Source organism: Cyrtonyx montezumae, unplaced genomic scaffold (genome assembly GCF_038088225.1).
Source record: "Cyrtonyx montezumae isolate F1298 unplaced genomic scaffold, pur_monq_1.0 scaffold_7, whole genome shotgun sequence".
Classification (NCBI taxonomy): domain Eukaryota; kingdom Metazoa; phylum Chordata; class Aves; order Galliformes; family Odontophoridae; genus Cyrtonyx; species Cyrtonyx montezumae.
This window is the reverse complement of record NW_027072078.1, coordinates 6,850,049-6,864,112: the sequence shown is the minus strand read 5'-3', so window position 1 is coordinate 6,864,112 and position 14,064 is coordinate 6,850,049. Positions and strand designations below refer to the sequence as shown.

Sequence of the window (14,064 nt, the reverse complement as noted above, 5' to 3'; positions counted from 1 at the left end):
AAATGTGATTATTGTATCTGCCGTGACACTTGTTAAAGAACTGAAATATTTTTTCGTGGCAAGTCTCTGCATCTAAATACTCGAAGACCACAGCAAGTAGTAAAAAACCCGAAGAACTGCTACCATTTGTGTCAACAGAAAGAACTGACATACCACTCTTGAGCTCGGGATGGCAGAATTTCAGATCTCTGCAGTTGCGCGCTGGATTCTTTCGTGATCCATCAGGACTGAGGATATTTTCAATCTGGTTGTTAATTGATTTCATTGAAGACATGATTTCACCTAGGTTGATCTCATTATCTTTTGGCTCATCTCGATATTCATAACCATAGCCTACTGGACCTTTTTCCCCAGCACCAAGGGCAGCTACACCTCCACCACAACAAGGACCAGGAGGACCAGCCGGACCAGGAAGACCAGGTGAGCCAGGTGGGCCCTAAAATAGAAACAGAGAAAATAGGAGTTGGGAGGGAAAGAGGAAGAAAGCTTGTAGTGCTGCAGACTTTGAGGCTTCAAAATGATAGAGTTAGAGGAATGGAAGGAAAGATAGGAGAACTGAAAGAAAAAGCTGAGAGAGGAAGCAGAGGCAAGAAAATAGCAAAGACGTGAGGAGAAGAGAGAAAGTAGAAAAAAGGAATCAGAAGAGCAGAAGAAGTAAAGGAGAAGAAGAGAATAGGCAAAGAATAGAATAGAGCAGTAAGGAAATAGGCAAAGGGAAAAAAAAGAAAAAGGCAGAGGGAAAAGAAAGTATAAAGAGAATAGGCAGAGCAGATAGAGAAAGAGAAAAGGGGAATAGGCAGAGGAGAAAAAGAAAGAGAAGGGAATAGGCCGAGGAGAAAAAGAAAAAAGAAGAGTGACTAGGCAGAGGAGAAAAATATAGGAGGGAAAAGGCAGAGAAGAAAAGAAAGAGAGAAGGGAATTAGCAGAGGGAAAAGAAAAGAAATAGAAAAAGGCAGAGGAGAAATAGAAAATGTTATAGGAAAAAAGAGAAAAATAGGGAGAAGGGAATAGGCAGAGGGAAAAAGAAAGAGAGAAGGGAATAGGCAGAGGGAAAAAGAAAAGAAATAGAAATAGGCAGAGGGAAAAAGAAAGAGCAAAGGGAATAGGCAGAGGGAAAAAGAAAAGAAATAGAAATAGGCATAGGAGAAATAGAAAGAGAAATAGAAATAGGCAGAGGAGAAAAAGAAAGAGAAATAGAAATAGGCAGAGGGAAAAAGAAAAGAAATAGAAATAGGCAGAGGGGAAATAGAAAAGAAATAGAAATAGGCAGAGGGAAAAAGAAAAGAAGCAGGAATAGGCAGAGGGAGAAAGAAAAGAAGCAGGAATAGGCAGAGGGAAAAAGAAAAGAAGCAGGAAACAGGCAGAGGGAAAAAGAAAAGAAGCAGGAAACAGGCAGAGGGAAAAAGAAAAGAAGCAGGAAACAGGCAGAGGGAAAAAGAAAAGAAGCAGGAAACAGGCAGAGGGAAAAAGAAAAGAAGCAGGAAACAGGCAGAGGGAAAAAGAAAAGAAGCAGGAAACAGGCAGAGGGAAAAAGAAAAGAAGCAGGAAACAGGCGGAGGGAAAAAGAGAGAGAGTAGGAAACAGGCGGAGGGAAAAAGAGAGAGAGTAGGGAACAGGCGGAGGGAAAAAGAGAGAGAGTAGGGAACAGGCGGAGGGAAAAAGTAAAGAAATAGGAATAGGCGGAGGGAAAAAGTATAGAAATAGGAATAGGCGGAGGGAAAAAGTAAAGAAATAGAAATAGGCAGAGGGAAAAAGAGAGAGAGTAGGGAATAGGCAGAGGGAAAAAGAAAAGAAGTAGAAATAGGCAGAGGGAAAAAGAGAGAGAGTAGGGCATAGGCGGAGGGAAAAAGAAAGAGACAAGGGCATAGGCGGAGGGAAAAAGAAAGAGAGAAGGGCATAGGCGGAGGGAAAAAGTATAGAAATAGAAATAGGCGGAGGGAAAAAGTAAAGAAATAGAAATAGGCGGAGGGAAAAAGTAAAGAAATAGAAATAGGCGGAGGGAAAAAGAGGGAGAGTGAGGAACAGGCAGAGGGAAAAAGAGGGAGAGTGGGGAATAGGCAGAGGGAAAAAGAGAGAGAGTGGGGAATAGGCAGAGGGAAAAAGAGAGAAGGGAATAGGCGGAGGGAAAAAGAGAGAGAGAAGGGAAGAGGCGGAGGGAAAAAGAGAGAGAGAAGGGAAGAGGCGGAGGGAAAAAGTATAGAAATAGGAATAGGCGGAGGGAAAAAGTAAAGAAATAGAAATAGGCGGAGGGAAAAAGAGAGAGAGTGAGGAATAGTCAGAGAGAAAAAGAGGGAGAGTGAGGAATAGGCAGAGGGAAAAAGAGAGAGAGTAGGGAATAGGCAGAGGGAAAAAGAGAGAGAGTAGGGAATAGGCAGAGGGAAAAAGAGAGAGAGTAGGGAATAGGCAGAGGGAAAAACAGAGAGAGTAGGGAATAGGCGGAGGGAAAAAGAAAGAGAGTAGGGAATAGGCGGAGGGAAAAAGAAAGAGAGTAGGGAATAGGCGGAGGGAAAAAGAACAGAAATAGGAATAGGCGGAGGGAAAAAGAACAGAAATAGGAATAGGCGGAGGGAAAAAGAACAGAAATAGGAATAGGCGGAGGGAAAAAGAACAGAAATAGGAATAGGCGGAGGGAAAAAGAACAGAAATAGGAATAGGCGGAGGGAAAAAGAACAGAAATAGGAATAGGCGGAGGGAAAAAGAACAGAAATAGGAATAGGCGGAGGGAAAAAGAACAGAAATAGGAATAGGCGGAGGGAAAAAGAACAGAAATAGGAATAGGCGGAGGGAAAAAGAACAGAAATAGGAATAGGCGGAGGGAAAAAGAACAGAAATAGGAATAGGCGGAGGGAAAAAGAACAGAAATAGGAATAGGCAGAGGGAAAAAGAACAGAAATAGGAATAGGCAGAGGGAAAAAGAACAGAAATAGGAATAGGCAGAGGGAAAAAGAACAGAAATAGGAATAGGCAGAGGGAAAAAGAACAGAAATAGGAATAGGCAGAGGGAAAAAGAACAGAAATAGGAATAGGCAGAGGGAAAAAGAACAGAAATAGGAATAGGCAGAGGGAAAAAGAGAGAGAATGGGGCATAGGCAGAGGAGAAATAGAAAGAGAAAAGAGAATAGGCAGAGGAGAAATAGAAAGAGAAAAGGGAATAGGCAGAGGGAAAAAGAAAAAAAATAGAAATAGGCAGAGGGAAAAAGAAAAAAATAGGCAGAGAGAAGGGAACGGGCAGAGGGAAAAAGAGAGAGAGTAGGGAACGGGCAGAGGGAAAAAGAGAGAGAGTAGGGAACGGGCAGAGGGAAAAAGAGAGTAGGGAACGGGCAGAGGGAAAAAGAGAGAGTAGGGAACAGGCAGAGGGAAAAAGAGAGAGTAGGGAACGGGCAGAGGGAAAAAGAGAGAGAGAAGGGAACGGGCAGAGGGAAAAAGTATAGAAATAGGAATAGGCGGAGGGAAAAAGAGAGAGAGTAGGGAACAGGCGGAGGGAAAAAGAGAGAGAGTAGGGAACAGGCGGAGGGAAAAAGAGAGAGAGTAGGGAACAGGCGGAGGGAAAAAGAGAGAGAGTAGGGAACAGGCGGAGGGAAAAAGAGAGAGAGTAGGGAACAGGCGGAGGGAAAAAGAGAGAGAGTAGGGAACAGGCGGAGGGAAAAAGAGAGAGAGTAGGGAACAGGCGGAGGGAAAAAGAGAGAGAGTAGGGAACAGGCGGAGGGAAAAAGAGAGAGAGTAGGGCATAGGCGGAGGAGAAATAGAAAGAGAAAAGTGAATAGGCAGAGGGAAAAAGAACGAGAAATAGGAATAGGCAGAGGGAAAAGAACAGAAATAGGAATAGGCAGAGGGAAAAAGAACAGAAATAGGAATAGGCAGAGGGAAAAAGAACAGAAATAGGAATAGGCAGAGGGAAAAAGAACAGAAATAGGAATAGGCGGAGGGAAAAAGAACAGAAATAGGAATAGGCGGAGGGAAAAAGAACAGAAATAGGAATAGGCGGAGGGAAAAAGAACAGAAATAGGAATAGGCGGAGGGAAAAAGAACAGAAATAGGAATAGGCGGAGGGAAAAAGAACAGAAATAGGAATAGGCGGAGGGAAAAAGAAAGAGGGAAGGGAATAGGCGGAGGGAAAAAGAATAGAAATAGAAATAGGCAGAGGGAAAAAGAATAGAAATAGAAATAGGCAGAGGGAAAAAGAATAGAAATAGAAATAGGCAGAGGGAAAAAGAATAGAAATAGAAATAGGCAGAGGGAAAAAGAATAGAAATAGAAATAGGCAGAGGGAAAAAGAATAGAAATAGAAATAGGCAGAGGGAAAAAAAGAGAGAGAATAGGGAATAGGCAGAGGAGAAATAGAAAGAGAAAAGGGAATAGGCAGATGGAAAAAAAAAATAGGCAGAGAGAAGGAAATAGGCAGGGGGAAAAAGAAAAGAGAGAAGGGAATAGGCAGAGGGAAAAAGAGAGAGAGTGGGGAATAGGCAGAGGGAAAAAGAGAGAGAGTAGGGAATAGGCAGAGGGAAAAAGAGAGAGGGAAGGGAATAGGCAGAGTGAAATAGAAAGAGGGAAGGGAATAGGCAGAGGGAAAAGAATAGAAATAGAAATAGGCAGAGGGAAAAAGAATAGAAATAGAAATAGGCAGAGGGAAAAAGAATAGAAATAGAAATAGGCAGAGGGAAAAAGAATAGAAAAAGGAATAGGCAGAGGGAAAAAGAGAGAGAATAGGGAATAGGCAGAGGAGAAATAGAAAGAGAAAAGGGAATAGGCAGATGGAAAAAAAAAATAGGCAGAGAGAAGGAAATAGGCAGGGGGAAAAAGAAAAGAGAGAAGGGAATAGGCAGAGGGAAAACGAAAGAGAGTGGGGAATAGGCAGAGGGAAAAAGAGAGAGAGTAGGGAATAGGCAGAGGGAAAAAGAAAGAGAAGGGAATAGGCAGAGGGAAAAAGAAAGAGGGAAGGGAATAGGCAGAGGGAAAAAAAGAGAGAAGGGAACAGGCAGAGGGAAAAAGAAAGAGAGAAGGGAACAGGCAGAGGGAAAAAGAAAGAGAGAAGGGAACAGGCAGAGGGAAAAGAAAGAGAGAAGGGAACAGGCAGAGGGAAAAAGAAAGAGAGTAGGGAACAGGCAGAGGGAAAAAGAAAGAGAGTAGGGAACAGGCAGAGGGAAAAAGAGAGAGAGTAGGGAACAGGCAGAGGGAAAAAGAGAGAGAGTAGGGAACAGGCAGAGGGAAAAAGAGAGAGAGTAGGGAACAGGCAGAGGGAAAAAGAGAGAGAGTAGGGAACAGGCAGAGGGAAAAAGAGAGAGAGTAGGGAACAGGCAGAGGGAAAAAGAGAGAGAGTAGGGAACAGGCAGAGGGAAAAAGAGAGAGAGTAGGGAACAGGCAGAGGGAAAAAGAGAGAGAGTAGGGAACAGGCAGAGGGAAAAAGAGAGAGAGTAGGGAACAGGCAGAGGGAAAAAGAGAGAGAGTAGGGAACAGGCAGAGGGAAAAAGAGAGAGAGTAGGGAACAGGCAGAGGGAAAAAGAATAGAAACAGAAATAGGCAGAGGGAAAAAGAATAGAAACAGAAATAGGCAGAGGGAAAAAGAATAGAAACAGAAATAGGCAGAGGGAAAAAGAATAGAAATAGAAATAGGCAGAGGGAAAAAGAATAGAAATAGAAATAGGCAGAGGGAAAAAGAATAGAAATAGAAATAGGCAGAGGGAAAAAGAGTAGAAATAGAAATAGGCAGAGGGAAAAAGAGTAGAAATAGGAATAGGCAGAGGGAAAAAGAGTAGAAACAGGAATAGGCAGAGGGAAAAAGAGTAGAAACAGGAATAGGCAGAGGGAAAAAGAGTAGAAACAGGAATAGGCAGAGGGAAAAAGAGTAGAAACAGGAATAGGCAGAGGGAAAAAGAAAAGAAACAGGAATAGGCAGAGGGAAAAAGAAAAGAAACAGGAATAGGCAGAGGGAAAAAGAATAGAAACAGGAATAGGCAGAGGGAAAAAGAATAGAAACAGGAATAGGCAGAGGGAAAAGAATAGAAACAGAAATAGGCAGAGGGAAAAAGAATAGAAACAGAAATAGGCAGAGGGAAAAAGAATAGAAACAGAAATAGGCAGAGGGAAAAAGAATAGAAACAGAAATAGGCAGAGGGAAAAAGAATAGAAACAGAAATAGGCAGAGGGAAAAAGAATAGAAACAGAAATAGGCAGAGGGAAAAAGAATAGAAACAGAAATAGGCAGAGGGAAAAAGAATAGAAACAGAAATAGGCAGAGGGAAAAAGAGAGAGGGAAGGTTATAGGAGGAGGGAAAAAGAAAGAGAGTAGGGAATAGGCAGAGGGAAAAAGAAAGAGAGTAGGGAATAGGCGGAGGGAAAAAGAAAGAGAGTAGGGAATAGGCGGAGGGAAAAAGAAAGAGAGTAGGGAATAGGCGGAGGGAAAAAGAAAAGAAATAGGAATAGGCGGAGGGAAAAGAAAAGATATAGGAATAGGCGGAGGGAAAAGAAAACATATAGGAATAGGCGGAGGGAAAAAGAACAGGAATAGGGCATAGGCGGAGGGAAAAAGAACAGGAATAGGGCATAGGCAGAGGGAAAAAGAACAGAAATAGGAATAGGCAGAGGGAAAAAGAACAGAAATAGGAATAGGCAGAGGGAAAAAGAGAGAGAATAGGGCATAGGCAGAGGGAAAAAGAGAGAGAATGGGGCATAGGCAGAGGAGAAATAGAAAGAGAAAAGAGAATAGGCAGAGGAGAAATAGAAAGAGAAAAGGGAATAGGCAGAGGGAAAAAGAAAAAAATAGGCAGAGAGAAGGGAACGGGCAGAGGGAAAAAGAGAGAGAGTAGGGAACGGGCAGAGGGAAAAAGAGAGAGAGTAGGGAACGGGCAGAGGGAAAAAGAGAGTAGGGAACGGGCAGAGGGAAAAAGAGAGAGTAGGGAACGGGCAGAGGGAAAAAGAGAGAATAGGGAACGGGCAGAGGGAAAAAGAGAGAGAGTAGGGCATAGGCGGAGGGAAAAAGAGAGAGAGTAGGGCATAGGCGGAGGGAAAAAGAGAGAGAGTAGGGCATAGGCGGAGGGAAAAAGAGAGAGAGTAGGGCATAGGCGGAGGGAAAAAGAGAGAGAGTAGGGCATAGGCGGAGGGAAAAAGAGAGAGAGTAGGGCATAGGCAGAGGAGAAATAGAAAGAGAAAAGTGAATAGGCAGAGGGAAAAAGAACAGAAATAGGAATAGGCAGAGGGAAAAAGAACAGAAATAGGAATAGGCAGAGGGAAAAAGAACAGAAATAGGAATAGGCAGAGGGAAAAAGAACAGAAATAGGAATAGGCAGAGGGAAAAAGAACAGAAATAGGAATAGGCGGAGGGAAAAAGAACAGAAATAGGAATAGGCGGAGGGAAAAAGAACAGAAATAGGAATAGGCGGAGGGAAAAAGAACAGAAATAGGAATAGGCGGAGGGAAAAAGAACAGAAATAGGAATAGGCGGAGGGAAAAAGAACAGAAATAGGAATAGGCGGAGGGAAAAAGAAAGAGGGAAGGGAATAGGCAGAGGGAAAAAGAATAGAAATAGAAATAGGCAGAGGGAAAAAGAATAGAAATAGAAATAGGCAGAGGGAAAAAGAATAGAAATAGAAATAGGCAGAGGGAAAAAGAGAGAGAATAGGGAATAGGCAGAGGAGAAATAGAAAGAGAAAAGGGAATAGGCAGATGGAAAAAAAAATAGGCAGAGAGAAGGAAATAGGCAGGGGGAAAAAGAAAAGAGAGAAGGGAATAGGCAGAGGGAAAACGAGAGAGAGTGGGGAATAGGCAGAGGGAAAAAGAGAGAGAGTAGGGAATAGGCAGAGGGAAAAAGAAAGAGAAGGGAATAGGCAGAGGGAAAAAGAAAGAGGGAAGGGAATAGGCAGAGGGAAAAAAAGAGAGAAGGGAATAGGCAGAGGGAAAAAGAAAAGAAATAGGAATTGGCAGAGGGAAAAAGAAAGAGAGAAGGGAACAGGCAGAGGGAAAAAGAAAGAGAAGGGAACAGGCAGAGGGAAAAAGAAAGAGAGAAGGGAACAGGCAGAGGGAAAAGAAAGAGAGAAGGGAACAGGCAGAGGGAAAAGAAAGAGAGAAGGGAACAGGCAGAGGGAAAAAGAAAGAGAGAAGGGAACAGGCAGAGGGAAAAAGAGAGAGAGTAGGGAACAGGCAGAGGGAAAAAGAGAGAGAGTAGGGAACAGGCAGAGGGAAAAAGAGAGAGAGTAGGGAATAGGCAGAGGGAAAAAGAGAGAGAGTAGGGAATAGGCAGAGGGAAAAAGAGAGAGAGTAGGGAATAGGCAGAGGGAAAAAGAGAGAGAGTAGGGAATAGGCAGAGGGAAAAAGAATAGAAACGGGAATAGGCAGAGGGAAAAAGAATAGAAACAGAAATAGGCAGAGGGAAAAAGAATAGAAACAGAAATAGGCAGAGGGAAAAAGAATAGAAACAGAAATAGGCAGAGGGAAAAAGAATAGAAACAGAAATAGGCAGAGGGAAAAAGAAAAGAAACAGAAATAGGCAGAGGGAAAAAGAAAAGAAACAGAAATAGGCAGAGGGAAAAAGAAAAGAAACAGGAATAGGCAGAGGGAAAAAGAAAAGAAACAGGAATAGGCAGAGGGAAAAAGAAAAGAAACAGAAATAGGCAGAGGGAAAAGAAAAGAAACAGAAATAGGCAGAGGGAAAAGAAAAGAAACAGAAATAGGCAGAGGGAAAAAGAATAGAAACAGAAATAGGCAGAGGGAAAAAGAATAGAAACAGAAATAGGCAGAGGGAAAAAGAATAGAAACAGAAATAGGCAGAGGGAAAAAGAATAGAAACAGAAATAGGCAGAGGGAAAAAGAATAGAAACAGAAATAGGCAGAGGGAAAAAGAATAGAAACAGAAATAGGCAGAGGGAAAAAGAATAGAAACAGAAATAGGCAGAGGGAAAAAGAATAGAAACAGAAATAGGCAGAGGGAAAAAGAATAGAAACAGAAATAGGCAGAGGGAAAAAGAATAGAAACAGAAATAGGCAGAGGGAAAAAGAATAGAAACAGAAATAGGCAGAGGGAAAAAGAATAGAAACAGAAATAGGCAGAGGGAAAAAGAGAGAGGGAAGGTTATAGGAGGAGGGAAAAAGAGAGGGAGAAGGGAATAGGAGGAGGGAAAAAGAGAGGGAGAAGGGAATAGGCAGAGGGAAAAAGAGAGGGAGAAGGGAATAGGCAGAGGGAAAAAGAGAGGGAGAAGGGAATAGGCAGAGGGAAAAAGAGAGGGAGAAGGGAATAGGCAGAGGGAAAAAGAGAGGGAGAAGGGAATAGGCAGAGGGAAAAAGAGAGAGAGAAGGGAATAGGCAGAGGGAAAAAGAAAAGAAACAGGAATAGGCAGAGGGAAAAAGAAAAGAAATAGGAATAGGCAGAGGGAAAAAGAAAAGAAATAGGAATAGGCAGAGGGAAAAAGAAAAGAAATAGGAATAGGCAGAGGGAAATTGAAAGAGAGAAGGGAATAGGTAGAGGGAATAAGAAAAGAAATAGAAAAAGGCAGAGGGAAAAAGAAAGAGAGAAGGGAATTGGCAGAGGGAAAAAGAAAGAGAGAAGGGAATAGGCAGAGCGAAAAAGAATAGAAATAGAAATATGCAGAGGGAAAAAGAAAGAGAAAATGGAATAGCAGAGGGAAAAAGACAGAGGGAATGGAATAGGCCGAGGGAAAAAGAAAGAGAGAAGGGAATAGGCCGAGGGAAAAAGAAAGAGAGAAGGGAATAGGCAGAGAGAAAAAGAAAGAGAGAAGGGAATAGGCAGAGAGAAAAAGAAAAGAAATAGAAATAGGCAGAGGGAGAAAGAACAAAAATAGATATAGGCAGAGGGAGAAAGAACAGAAATAGATATAGGCAGAGGGAAAAAATAGAAATAGAAATAGGCAGAGGGAAAAAGAGGGAAGGGAATAGTCAGAGGGAAAAAGAAAGAGAAGAGAATAGGCAGAGGGAAAAAGAATAGAAATAGAAATACGCAGAGGGAAAAAGAAAGAGAAGGGAAGAGGCAGAGGGAGATAGAAAAGAAATAGGCAGAGGAGAAATAGAAAGAGAGAAGGGAATAGGCAGAGGGAGAAAGAAAATAAATAGAAATAGGCAGAGGGAAAAAGAAAGAGAAGAGAATAGGCAGAGGGAGAAAGAAAGAGAGAAGGGAATAAACAGATGAAAAAAGAGAGAGAGTAGGGAATAGGTAGAGGGAAAAAGAGAGAGAGTAGGGAATAGGCAGAGGGAAAAAGAAAGTGAAAGGAATAGGCAGAGGGAAAAAGAAAGAGGGAAGGGAATAGGCAGAGGGAAAAAAGAAAGAGAGAAGGGAAGAGGCAGAGGGAAAAAAGAAAGATAGAAGGGAAGAGGCAGAGCAAAAAGAGAGAGAGTAGGGAAGAGGCAGAGGAAAAAAGAGAGAGTAGGGAATAGGCAGAGGGAAAAAGAGAGGGAGAAGGGAATAGGCAGAGGGAAAAAGAGGGAGAAGGGAATAGGCAGAGGGAAAAAGAGAGGGAGAAGGGAATAGGCAGAGGGAAAAAAGAAAGATAGAAGGGAAGAGGCAGAGCAAAAAGAGAGAGAGTAGGGAAGAGGCAGAGGAAAAAAGAGAGAGTAGGGAATAGGCAGAGGGAAAAAGAGAGGGAGAAGGGAATAGGCAGAGGGAAAAAGAGGGAGAAGGGAATAGGCAGAGGGAGAAAGAAAATAAATAGAAATAGGCAGAGGGAAAAAGAAAGTGAAAGGAATAGGCAGAGGGAGAAAGAAAGAGAGAAGGGAATAAACAGATGAAAAAAGAGAGAGAGTAGGGAATAGGTAGAGGGAAAAAGAGAGAGAGTAGGGAAGAGGCAGAGGAAAAAAGAGAGAGTAGGGAAGAGGCAGAGGAAAAAAGAGAGAGTAGGGAAGAGGCAGAGGAAAAAAGAGAGAGAAGGGAGTAGGCAGAGGGAAAAAAGAAAGATAGAAGGGAAGAGGCAGAGCAAAAAGAGAGAGAGTAGGGAAGAGGCAGAGGAAAAAAGAGAGAGTAGGGAATAGGCAGAGGGAAAAAGAGAGGGAGAAGGGAATAGGCAGAGGGAAAAAGAGGGAGAAGGGAATAGGCAGAGGGAAAAAGAGGGAGAAGGGAATAGGCAGAGGGAAAAAGAGAAAGAAATGGAATAGGCAGAGGGAAAAAGAGAAAGAAAAGCGAGTAGGCAGAGGAGAAAAAAAGAGAGAGTAGGGAAGAGGGCGAGGGAAAAAGAGAGAGAGTAGGGAAGAGGGCGAGGGGAAAAGAGAGAGAGTAGGGAAGAGGCCGAGGGGAAAAGAGAGAGAGTAGGGAAGAGGCCGAGGGGAAAAGAGAGAGAGAAGGGAAGAGGCCGAGGGGAAAAGAGAGAGAAGGGAAAAGAGAGAGAGAAGGGAAGAGGCCGAGGGGAAAAGAGAGAGAGAAGGGAAGAGGCCGAGGGGAAAAGAGAGAGAGAAGGGAAGAGGCCGAGGGGAAAAGAGAGAGAGAAGGGAAGAGGCCGAGGGGAAAAGAGAGAGAGAAGGGAAGAGGCCGAGGGGAAAAGAGAGAGAGAAGGGAAGAGGCCGAGGGGAAAAGAGAGAGAGAAGGGAAGAGGCCGAGGGGAAAAGAGAGAGAGAAGGGAAGAGGCCGAGGGGAAAAGAGAGAGAGAAGGGAAGAGGCCGAGGGGAAAAGAGAGAGAGAAGGGAAGAGGCCGAGGGAAAATGAAAAGAAATAGAAATAGGCAGAGGAGAAATAGAAAGAGAGAAGGGAATAGGCAGAGGGAAAAAGAAAGAGAAGGGAATAGGCAGAGGGAAAAAGAAAAGAAATAGAAATTGACAGAGGGGAAAAGAAAGAGAGAAGCGAGTAGGCAGAGGGGAAAAGAAAGAGAGAAGCGAGTAGGCAGAGGGGAAAAGAAAGAGAGAAGCGAGTAGGCAGAGGGGAAAAGAAAGTGAAGGGAATAGGCAGAGGGAAAAAGAAAGAGTAGGGAATAGGCAGTGGGAAAAAGAAAGAGAGAAGCGAATAGGCAGAGGGAGAAAGCAAAGAAATAGAATTAGGCAGAGGAAAAAAGAAAAGAAATAGAAATAGGCAGAGGGAAAAAGAAAAGAAATAGAAATAGGCAGAGGAGAAATAGAAAGATAGAAGGGAATAGGCAGAGGGAAAAAGAGGGAGAAGGGAATAGGCAGAGGGAAAAAGAGAAAGAAAAGCGAGTAGGCAGAGGAGAAAAAGAGAGAGAGAAGGGAAGAGGGCGAGGGAAAAAGAGAGAGAGAAGGGAAGAGGGCGAGGGAAAAAGAGAGAGAGAAGGGAAGAGGCCGAGGGAAAAAGAGAGAGAGAAGGGAAGAGGCCGAGGGGAAAAGAGAGAGAGAAGGGAAGAGGCCGAGGGGAAAAGAGAGAGAGAAGGGAAGAGGCCGAGGGGAAAAGAGAGAGAGAAGGGAAGAGGCCGAGGGAAAATGAAAAGAAATAGAAATAGGCAGAGGAGAAATAGAAAGAGAGAAGGGAATAGGCAGAGGGAAAAAGAAAGAGAAGGGAATAGGCAGAGGGAAAAAGAGAAAGAAAAGCGAGTAGGCAGAGGAGAAAAAGAGAGAGAGAAGCGAGTAGGCAGAGGGGAAAAGAAAGAGAGAAGCGAGTAGGCAGAGGGGAAAAGAAAGAGAGAAGCGAGTAGGCAGAGGGGAAAAGAAAGAGAGAAGCGAGTAGGCAGAGGGGAAAAGAAAGAGAGAAGCGAGTAGGCAGAGGGGAAAAGAAAGAGAGAAGCGAGTAGGCAGAGGGGAAAAGAAAGTGAAGGGAATAGGCAGAGGGAAAAAGAATGAGAGAAGGGAACAGGCAGAGGGAAAAAGAGAGAGTAGGGAACAGGCAGAGGGAAAAAGAGAGAGTAGGGAACAGGCAGAGGGAAAAAGAGAGAGAGTAGGGAATAGGCAGAGGGAAAAAGAAAGTGAAGGGAACAGGCAGAGGGAAAAAGAATGAGAGAAGGGAACAGGCAGAGGGAAAAAGAGAGAGTAGGGAACAGGCAGAGGGAAAATGAAAGAGGGAAGGGAGTAGGCAGAGGGAAAAAGAGAGTAGGGAATAGGCAGTGGGAAAAAGAAAGAGAAGCGAATAGGCAGAGGAAAAAAGAAAAGAAATAGAAATAGGCAGAGGGAAAAAGAAAAGAAATAGAAATAGGCAGAGGGAAAAAGAAAAGAAATAGAAATAGGCAGAGGGAAAAAGAAAAGAAATAGAAATAGGCAGAGGGAAAAAGAAAAGAAATAGAAATAGGCAGAGGGAAAAAGAAAAGAAATAGAAATAGGCAGAGGAGAAATAGAAAGATAGAAGGGAATAGGCAGAGGGAAAAAGAGAGGGAGAAGGGAATAGGCAGAGGGAAAAAGAGAGGGAGAAGGGAATAGGCAGAGGGAAAAAGAGGGAGAAGGGAATAGGCAGAGGGAAAAAGAGGGAGAAGGGAATAGGCAGAGGGAAAAAGAGGGAGAAGGGAATAGGCAGAGGGAAAAAGAGAAAGAAAAGCGAGTAGGCAGAGGAGAAAAAGAGAGAGAGAAGGGAAGAGGGCGAGGGGAAAAGAGAGAGAGAAGGGAAGAGGGCGAGGGGAAAAGAGAGAGAGAAGGGAAGAGGGCGAGGGGAAAAGAGAGAGAGAAGGGAAGAGGGCGAGGGGAAAAGAGAGAGAGAAGGGAAGAGGGCGAGGGGAAAAGAGAGAGAGAAGGGAAGAGGGCGAGGGGAAAAGAGAGAGAGAAGGGAAGAGGGCGAGGGGAAAAGAAAGAGAGAGAAGGGAAGAGGCCGAGGGGAAAAGAAAGAGAGAGAAGGGAAGAGGCCGAGGGGAAAAGAAAGAGAGAGAAGGGAAGGGGCCGAGGGGAAAAGAAAGAGAGAGAAGGGAAGAGGCCGAGGGGAAAAGAGAGAGAGAAGGGAAGAGGCCGAGGGGAAAAGAGAGAGAGAAGGGAAGAGGCCGAGGGGAAAAGAGAGAGAGAAGGGAAGAGGCCGAGGGGAAAAGAGAGAGAGAAGGGAAGAGGCCGAGGGGAAAAGAGAGAGAGAAGGGAAGAGGCCGAGGGGAAAAGAGAGAGAGAAGGGAAGAGGCCGAGGGGAAAAGAGAGAGAGAAGGGAAGAGGCCGAGGGGAAAAGAGAGAGAGAAGGGAAGAGGCCGAGGGGAAAAGAGAGAGAGAAGGGAAGAGGCCGAGGGG

At 44.0% G+C, this 14,064-nt stretch overlaps 1 protein-coding gene across 2 annotated transcripts in view; it reads right to left on the bottom strand.

Moving 5' to 3' along the window:
- Positions 1-14,064, bottom strand: part of COL3A1 (collagen type III alpha 1 chain) — a 70,927-nt gene that overhangs the window by 2,808 nt on the left and 54,055 nt on the right. For both annotated transcript variants that reach the window (XM_065750687.1, XM_065750688.1), the window contains one exon: positions 154-436. In XM_065750687.1, the coding sequence (XP_065606759.1) occupies positions 154-436 (283 nt within the window). The remainder of the gene's footprint in view (positions 1-153; positions 437-14,064) is intronic.